Source organism: Impatiens glandulifera, chromosome 2, assembly GCF_907164915.1.
Source record: "Impatiens glandulifera chromosome 2, dImpGla2.1, whole genome shotgun sequence".
In the NCBI taxonomy this organism is placed as follows: domain Eukaryota; kingdom Viridiplantae; phylum Streptophyta; class Magnoliopsida; order Ericales; family Balsaminaceae; genus Impatiens; species Impatiens glandulifera.
In genome coordinates this window covers 14,131,983-14,142,278 of record NC_061863.1, presented here as the reverse complement: position 1 = coordinate 14,142,278, position 10,296 = coordinate 14,131,983, and the positions used below count along the sequence as shown (strand labels likewise).

At 29.2% G+C, this 10,296-nt stretch overlaps 1 protein-coding gene across 1 annotated transcript; it reads right to left on the bottom strand.

Annotated features, from left to right (window-relative positions):
• Window positions 1–347: 347 nt before the first annotated feature.
• Window positions 348–5,729, bottom strand: LOC124926278 (phospholipase D delta-like). The gene is made up of 10 exons (XM_047466470.1): window positions 4,736–5,729; window positions 4,544–4,660; window positions 3,828–4,022; window positions 3,464–3,745; window positions 3,318–3,386; window positions 3,087–3,234; window positions 2,563–2,711; window positions 1,993–2,160; window positions 1,620–1,820; window positions 348–926 (listed from the first exon to the last, which is right to left on the bottom strand). The coding sequence occupies exons 1-10, from the start codon at window positions 5,654–5,656 to the stop codon at window positions 633–635; spliced, it is 2,544 nt and encodes an 847-aa protein (XP_047322426.1). The 5' UTR covers window positions 5,657–5,729; the 3' UTR covers window positions 348–632.
• Between the last annotated feature and the right edge of the window lie 4,567 nt (window positions 5,730–10,296).

The window sequence follows — 10,296 nt, the reverse complement described above, 5'->3', positions numbered from 1 at the left end:
AAGTGTCTCAATTTTTCTTTCTTTTAATTTGGTTCTTGCTTTTTTCTAGTTGTATCTAGTGAGAGATGTTTTTCTAATATTATTGTTTTCATTTTATAACCATGAAAAACAATGTTAGTATTTCTTTTCAAAAAATCTTTTATTGCATTTTTTTTCTATCATCAAATCACTACATAATTTAAATTTTAATATAAAAACATTTTAATAATTTACCTAAATAACTTTCATCAAATCAGTTTTTTTTTTCAAATAATCCAAAAAATAAAACCAAGATCAAACAAGCTTTTGTGCTCCAAATATACACATTGTGATAGGTGTTTCAAACACTACTACATAGCCTTACACACAAAAAAAACAAAAAAACTTTTTGAAAGACATCCAAATTTGTTAAAAACAAAGATTCATGATAAGATTACAAGATGAGATTTGTATATAACCCACACATATATAAATCTAACATGACTATTGTGATTTATAGAAGCTTCCTTCTATAAGGCCACATTTTCTCAGCAAAATACAAGACCACCACTCACTCTTTGCACATCTATAATATATGGTTGGTCTTATGGGTATATCTATTAACTTTTTTCTATTTTACTTTTTGAGAACTTGACCAATTTTTCAACCTATAATTATGTAGTTAAGGCATCTGGGAGATTAGTTCGTCCACCTAGTATACTCCCACCTAAATCGGGAAAATTCTCGTGACCAGGTAAAGGCCCAACCTTACCATTAGAGTCTACCTCAATCGGGTATTTTAGAAGATGTCCTTTTAAGGGAGTGAACTCTTCTGCTACGTACTTTTCCCAATTATCATCCGCAATTTTGTTCACATTTCTCAAGCACTCCAAACTATCTGGTTCATTGAAACTATCGTCGAATGTCTCCATGTGCTCGGCCCATAGTGACATTCTGTAACCATATATCTGGTAACACACATATCAATATGCATGGCTATAGCTAGTTAGTAAAAATACAAGTAATGAAACAATGTACAAAATCATCCCTCCCATATTCTCTTGGTTCTATAAGGGTTCATTCGAACTAAAAGAAAAGTGTTTCCAAATGGGTGTTTAGAGGAAATAAACTGGATCAGGAGTTGGGTTTAAGTTTGAACGGAAAAAATGTTGATAAACTTCGTTAGAGACAATTTTTTTTTTCAATTATCCCACTTGAATGTTGATTTAGATGTAATAATGTTTTGGATCATAACTTAATTGTTATATATATACATAAATTTGCTTATATTTTTCCGTCCAAACTCATTGTGTTTCCAAATAGAGCTCGTTTCAGAACTTAAATGTTCTTGTTTCTTAATTAGGCTTTAGTTTTGAATTTATCATTCCATATAATTTTATGTCTTAATCTCTTTATCTTTGGAAAAAAAAAACACAATATGGGGGATTGATATTGAGGAGGTGATGGAAAGTAGCCACACCACCATGTGAGAAGCTAAAAATCTATGTTTTATAGATTAAATTTAAAATTTGTGCAAAATGTTTCATTTTGTTTTATTTTTTCTTTGCAAAATTTGTTTGTAAAGACACTTTTGGGACACGTGCTTTCATAAGAATGGTAATACTACAAGCCTAATAGTCAAAGAGGGGAGTAGGCAAAACCTGGCCATGTGGATGCCTTTGCTTATTAGCCCATGTGTGATGGGGTTGATACGCACCCATCGCTATCTCGGTGTCTCTTGAGCCAGCCATAGACCTCTGGTTAATATTCGCCGATCCTAAAATTACATATTCGTCATCTACTATCATCCCTTTTGCATGAACATATATCATAAACCGGCCAGATTTTTGCGATGCTGAAACCTGAAAAATCCAAAAGTTTCTTTCAGCTACCATTAAATTCATATAACATAGATATTAAGATCAGAGAAAATAGTCAGGAAGGTGAAACAATGCTTAATCATTCTCATATTTTTCACACAGGGCAAATGCTTCACTAATGGGCTTATAACTCAAATATGTCTGTAGGAGTTACCGTTTCTCCTTTGATAGAAAAATGGTTTGAATTTGAGTTTTCATCTGGAGGTTCTTCACGTTTACCAAGGCAGTAAAAGTTCAGGTAGTCTTGAGGATGTGCATCGTCAACATCCATGGATTTCAACTCTTTAGCAATAATATCATACATCATTTGCATGGTTTGTGCCTGAAACATCCAAGAGGAAATCATAGTCATTTTTGTTAGTACATTTTATGATCCCCAAAAAACTCTAAAACTCTACATTTGTTATGTCTACCAAAAAAAACACCAATGTTCTAGCCAATAATACAATATATGATCCAAAAGATAATTTATACCCCCAAATAAAGCAGAAAAAAGTACAATAAACGAGATCATCATCTAGAAAACAATCTGTTACTCTAAGAAGTAAAAAATAACACTAGAATCTGGATCATTGTGACAAAATACTAGCTTAGAAAAAGAAAAAAAAAAACATACATTTCATCAAGATGTGACAAAATCTTTGGATAAGAAGTACAGAAACGAGTTACAAACATTCAACTGTGTTCAATATATAAGGATTTTCAGAAATATTTGATTTATTACCTGCCAATAGAGAATTTCTTGAACAGAAGAAGAAGTGGGAACTCCCTCAGGCCACATTGGGATGACTACATAAACAACAAATCTCTCATTTGATCTTATTTTACTAGCTATCTTCAATGCTAGTTCCATGGGTATTAGATTGTCAGCTCCTGGCCACATAAATCAGATCATAGAATTGTTTAAATTAAAGAGGTGTTTGATAACAGAGTTTATCACTCAATTTGAATTAAGTTGATTTGAAAACTGTTAGCTCAAATTAAGTTAAAAAAAATAAAGCTGAAAAGTCTGACTTAGTTAGGTAAGCTATGGATCATTTAACTAGGTAATATAGTAACAACATCTAGAAGACAATTTTAACCGCTAAATATTAATCAAATTATTTCACTATAAGGGTAAATTAGTCTCAAGAATCAAAAGTAAGACGGCAATTTGCTGGTCGTTTGTAGTTCCCACTTATCAAATAGTAGAGGAACTCTATAATTGCAACAGAATTGAGCATGATAGATGATAAATATGGATCAAACCTGCATCTTTGTAAGAGGGCCAAGCATAAGAGGAACCAAGAAAATATTGATTCTCAATATAAATGAAATGTTGAGCCGATCTTATTGCGTGAACATAAGCTGTCTGAATGCTCCTATCAATTACTAGATTCTTTGCACACACTAGATTCTGCAATAAGAAAGAATCAAGAAATTTAACTAGAAGGGATTATTAAAAAGTTATAAGTTTAGTACAAAAGTGATCAATGCTACCTGTGACTCAGCTAATTGGACCTGTTTAGGGAATCCTTTTACAGACCCTGAATCTATGGATCGGAAAACCTGTTAAGATAAGGGCAAGTACTATGATTAAGAGCTATGAATCATACAAAACCACAAATCATCTTTGATTGATTTACCTGGACATGCCAATTCTCAGGATCCTCCTCCTTGGAAACCCACAATTTAGGATCATCATTTGGAATAGATGGGGAAGGACTGAGAATCCACGATATCCTTTCCACTTTAATCAATGCATCATCATGCCAATGAGTTATCTTTTTGAAACGACGCCCCAACTCTGACCATTTTGTGGCTTTTCTCCACCTCTGCTCAAAATTTTTAAGAATATCATATGCAGCTGGCCCTTCTATTTTACAATGCAAATCATGCCATGGTTGTCTTGGAGCCTTAACACTTTCCTGTAAGAAGATAAAGTATAAATACACTGTTGAAAGTATTGTGCAGTTTGATCTTCATTTGAAAGTGAAAAACTAAGCTTACAGGAAATGTTGGATTATGATAATCATCCTCAAATACGGTGTTGAGATCACGGAATAATCGGTGATCAGGTGTATCATAACGGCCATCGCAGAGGTCCAGACCTCCTATAAAAGCAGTTATCTTTCTGTTGTTTCCTGATGCTTGTGTATCAACTATCACACATTTTTGATGGTGTGTATAGAGCGTCCCAACAACCTGAAATTCGAATAGAAAATAATTAAATGATTGGTAAAAAATCTCAGTCTAAATACATCTTTATATAGTTCTCAAAGCTCATAACAGACTTGCATAGATCTAGTTTTGAACATTCTCTTAGTGAAGGCCCACAATTTTTGTACCCGTTGGTAAAACAAATGTTGTAATCATCATCTTCGTGGAAGGCCATCATGGCATAGCAATCAGGTATCAGAATCCGAAAAAACTACAGCTACAAAACCATAGAAACAGAAATGAATTTGAAGAATTCGAATTCCGACTGGATCTAAAATTCTTTGAAGAATTAGACTAGACTCAACCCTTCTGAAGGTTTTGTTTAAATTGCTGAAGAAAATTTATTTGGTTCATATATGATGAACTGAGATATTGAACAAACATATCTTTAAATCTGATTTACTATGTCAAGTTGAAGACCAAGTTCTGTTCAAAACCAAAAGCTAACTAATGCAAAAACAACAAGAAGAATAAGTGGATCAAACACACAGGTATATAAATCATGCCTGTTGCTTGAAAATGCTAAGCTTACTGCTTGCATAACGAGGTGACAGAACACAAGTCACAGACGAGTGCTTGAAATACTTGCGAGTTTCTTCATCATGAGTTTGCATCACTCCAGTCTGCACATAAAAAGCTAACAATCAACATCTTCACTAAAAAGAATATCCCCATTAAGCCAAAATTGAGGTTAATACCGTCTTAATGAAGAATTTGTTATGAGAAGTTTTGTCATCCCAAACCAACAATAAAACTCGAACTCCTTCCTGCGATTTATACTTGAGCAAGTCACCGAGAATCAAATTACCGCCGCTAGGCAAAGGTTTACTAGGCTCTCTAACCAATTTCACCTTATGAAATATAGACCAACCAACAATGTAGACAAGATGATGAGCCTCCAATATAGAATGACATATATCTTCCCAACATTTCCCATGCTTGAACTCAATATCACCGTCCAATTTAATTTCAGGAAGTGTATCATCTGGAACATGAGCATCCTGATACAAAGTAACCGAACATCCACGTCTAACCGGAAAATAGCTCTGCTTAACATCAAACCTATTCAAATCCACCGAATTTCCATCTCTGTAAACCGGATTCTCATCACATTGAAAAAACTGCATCTGCAGTCTAACTGCAGAATTAGGTCTCGGCGGCTTTCCATAAGAACCGACAATAGGAATCCATTCATCAATCAACTCACCAGACTTCAACCTCTCCGGAGAAACAGTAGCGATTCCAATCAGATCAGCTCCAAATACATCATTATCCTTCACCTGAAACTCCACCAACGACACAGGATGAGCAAGAGGGATAGTAAAATGCTCATTCCAAACCGGATTCTGACAATTAGGTATCACGCGAGTTCGCGCTACAGTCGCTCCTGCTAAACAGACAGTAACGTAAGGATCGCTTGTAATAATCTTGCGACGATTCTTCCTAGTGCTGGAAAACGGTTTATGACATGAATCAAAAGCAGTGAAAACGCGACGGATTCTTTCGGAAAACAAATCCATGTTAGGTAAAGCTCTAGCTTCAATGATTTTAAGTTCTAGATCACCGTGAAGATAAATAAGTCCATTCAAATGATCATCTTCTTCTTCTACTTCTCCCATTGTAGCGGTTTCTTTCTCTAAGGTTTATTTGAAAATGGATGAAATGAAAGTGGTGATAGAGAATGAGATTCTTGAAAGGGGCAGAAGAAAGTGAAAGTATAAAATAGGGCTTCTTTTCTTTTTATATTGGGAAGATGAGGTTTTAGTTGGACACGTGGCGGATGGAGGAGTATTAATTGGGAATTTGATTCTGAAGTGGGGTCCAGCTGTTAGAAAAGTAGTTGATTGGGATTGGACACGTCAGCTTTTGAAATTATAATGGGACACGTTGACATTACCACTATGAAGCACATCATCTAACTATGACGTTATGATTATATCTATTTTAAAGGAATTTTTTTTTTTTGAATTTTACATCTGTATTTTTCCATTATTTTATTTTTTTTATTAAATTATTAAATCAACATATAATTAAACATTACACGCAATCTATTATATTTATTTGTTAGGGATTTTTTTTTTTTTTTTTTTTTATGATTTGGGGTTATTCATATAACTTAATTTTTATTTTTGTTAGAAAAAATTTAAATGTTATTAATATATAAGGATAAAATAAATAAATAAATTTTATTTTAGTATTTTGAGTAATAAAAAGCGAAGTATATTGTCATGCTGACCATTAAATAATAGGTTAGCATATGATCAAAGATTTGATGGAATGATCCAACCTAAAAAAGGTTATAGTTCGCGATGTCTTTCATTTGTACAAATCGCTCATATACAACGCACGACTGGACGTAGAGTCACTAAGACCGGGTCGAGCACAGATGCCAGATCCGAAAAGTCGAGCCTCGATCAACCTAGTGTACAAACCACGTAGTACGACGGGAACTCAAAGACCTTGCGAATGATGGCACACCTCACTCAAGAACTCTTATGTCATGGAGGAACTCTTGGCTGAAACTATCATTAAGTGATACGACGGAAGAGGAGTGATACGATGTTTTTGAGTTATGTTATTTGAATAACCCTAAATGTAGGTCTTAATTAAAATTTAAGTTATTTGTTAAAAATAGTAAAAAGATTTTGATTATTAAAAGGAAAATAAGTCTTTTTTTTATTTAAAGTAATAATGATGATGATTTTTTGAGAAGATATAGATTATTTTATAAAAAAATTAAAAGTATTAATATATAATAATTTAAAATATAAAATATTTTAATTAATAAATTGAATTATGTCTAATTAAAAATAATAATAATAATAATAATAAAATATTTTTAGATTTGAGTTATTATCTAATAAAAAAAGTAATGTTATAACATGATAAAGTAAAAATATATTATAAAATTTGAATTGGAATTTTAATAATATTATAATTTAATAAAAAGTATTTTTTTTTTAAAACTAACATTTATACAACCCACATGATTAAGTTACATGATCACACAAAACATACATTAAACAACTATTCTTTTTTATTAAATAAGTTTTATATTATTATAAAGAAGATTATTTCTAAATCAAATAAGTTTGTGATTAGACTTAGACACATTATTGATGGTCAATAATTTATGAAGTTGGTTAAATGTTTATTTATGAACATAATAAGATTATATAAATATTTTAGTTATAGTTGATTAGAGTAACGTTCAGATTTAAATTTGTTTTTATTGTGAATAAATGTATGAACTTTTAATAAAGTTGTTTTAATAATAATATTAATGCATAAAATTTAATGTATAGGGATTTCATTTTTTTTATTTTTTCTCATTAACCTTTTTATGTTTTTTTGGGGAAAAACCTTTTTATGTTTAGATTTGAGTGAAATTGATTGATCATTATTTTAAAGAGAAATGTCCCAAAAAATAATTAAAATGACCCTTTTTATTTTTTTAAAGGTTACATCTCTATCTCCTTTACTTTTTATAAAATAAATCTATATCATCTATACTTTTTTGGATTTTGAGTTTTACCTATTGTATAATTGCCTTTTTTTTCTTTTAGAAAAAGGTCATGTATATTATGTGAATTAATTAAATTGTTTTTTATCAAGTTATTTTTTTTATAAATTAAAATATTAAAATAATATTATTCTATTTTTATATATTTTAATATTAAATAAAAATTATTTTTAATAATTTAATTCAAAAAAATCTCAACTAATTAAATTATACCATTTCTTAAAATATTTTTGGAATTCATAATCTGATTATTCAAATAACCAAAAATCATACCACTTCTAGTTGTTTTAAATTTATTTATACAAATTTTATGATGGTGGGTAGAATGTTAGATAAATATTTTATGTGTTGTTTATCAAAATAACTTGGAGAAAGTTGATTTTAGTGTCCAACTTATTAAATGAGTTTTTATAATAGTTATTGAATGATTGGACTTAGAATTGTTTTATAATAATATTAATCACATTAAATTTAATATTTAGAAATTTCATCTTCATCTTTATTTTTTAACTTTTTATTTGATATTTTTTTAAGCACTCATGACTTAGCGGTAGAACGTACATGTTTTCTATATATCCGTTTTGAGTCTTATTTATATATATATATATTATTTATAAAAAAAAATACAAAATAGTTTGTTTGATTTTTGTATTTTGTAAGATTTTTATGTATTTTCGTAAAATTTTATTTGATACAAATTAGGTTATTTTGAATTTTTGTAGAATACTTTATTAAAGTATTTTTATATTTAAAATTTAATTTTAATAAAAAAATTGTGAATATTTTAATTAGATGATGAAAGTAATTTGAAAATATAAAATGATAAAACTAGTTCTAAATTATTTATGTTTGGTTTTGAGTGAATTGATTGATCATATTTTCTAAAGGGAAATGTCCCATAAAATTAATTATAATGACCCCTTTTATTTCTTTAAAGGTTACATCTCTATCTGCTTGACCTTTTAAAATAAATATCTGCTTGACCTTTTAAAATAAATCTATATAATCTACACCTTTTTTTTAATGGGCTTTTGACTTAAATATAAATATTGTCTTTGTTTACATTCGAAAACACTATTTTAATTATGTATCAAAGAAGAAAATATCAACTATCTAATTATTAATTATTGAATGAATAAGTTTTGAGTTTGTTAAATAATTTTGGATTATTTAAATATTGATTGAAGGTCATTTTAAGCAGATGTTTTTTAAAATATATTTTTTAAAGTATTCAATATATATATATATATATATTTAAAATAAATAAAATGTATTTTTAGTATGTTAATTAATAAATTGAAGAATTTGATTAATTATGAGAGGGTTGATGAAATGATATTTAATTTTAGATGACTTAAACAACGATTATGACTTTTTCATGTAAGTACACGTTAAGAAAAAAGACACCATGTCCTTATCATCTACTTCTTTTGATAAACAATTTTTTTTAGAATTTTGTGAAGATTATATAGTATGGTGTGTTCCAAAAGTTTACAAATTTATTTACATTTGAATAGAACTATGACTATTGTTTGCTAAGTTTGTCGACCTATATATATATTTGGTCAATAAAAATTTATCACTTTTGTCGAACGTACTTCTATTTTATACTTCATCGATACTATTTCTTCGTCAATGACATTACGATTTTGGTCATTAGAATCACTGTACGGATGGGGAATATCATTTTAGGACAAATGCCCCATGTTGGGTGCATTGATTTTGTTGGGTGGAGGATCATATTGCTAAACAAGCTTCTCTTGGTTTTATCTTGATTTTACTTTACTTAATGTGTAGGAGAGTTTATATTCTGTCTTTTATGATGTCTGTCTTGATCAATTATCAATATTCTTATGTACAATTATTTTTTACATATTTGTTATTATTATTATTATTTTAAATGTAGGAAGTTTTTGACATTTAGGTAGTTGATCTGAAGATGACAAATAAAGCCACCTCTATTATATAATAAATACATGCCATGACATCTAAATTATAAATTGAAGCTAACATTAAATGAAAGTAATCTAATTCACATGGGCCATGCTTGAATGTTTTTTTTCTAAGAAAGAACTAGAATTCATTGACTTTTTTTTCTTAGATATGTTTTTATATAGAATGGTAATCACATCTCATCAAGGTAGTCCAGTGGTAATAATCGGTTTAAGAGATCAAAAAATTACGGGTTTAATTCCATTTGAAAGGAGTTTAAGTGGGAGGGCATGTTATATGACGGTAATCACTCCCACTTCCATTCCATTGTTTTTGTTTTCTATGTTCTTACATTATTATTCTATTTCAATCCAAAGAGATCATGTTTATGTTTTTGTCACCATGAACCTTTGGTAAGAGTTTGTTTGATTTTGGTTTTTGGAATTTTTTTTAGAAAAACACTTTATTTAATAATAAAAAAAGTAGGTTATTTATATTTTTAATTTGTTTAATTACTAAAGTATCTTTTAGTATTTAAAATTTAAATTTAATAAAAAATAAATAAATATATTTTAATATTTTAATAAATGAAAGAAGTGATTTGATGGTTAAAATATTATCCTCCCGATTAATTTTTATTTGGAGAGAAATGATTTGTAGTCATTCAATTCGTATCATTAATAATCTTATTATTATAATATTTTTTAATATTTGTTTCGAAAAGTTGGTGTAGTCGGTCGAGAAGTTAATCATTTTTCTAGAGAATTTACTAGCTCTATAACCGGTTGGGTAAAATGTTTGTTT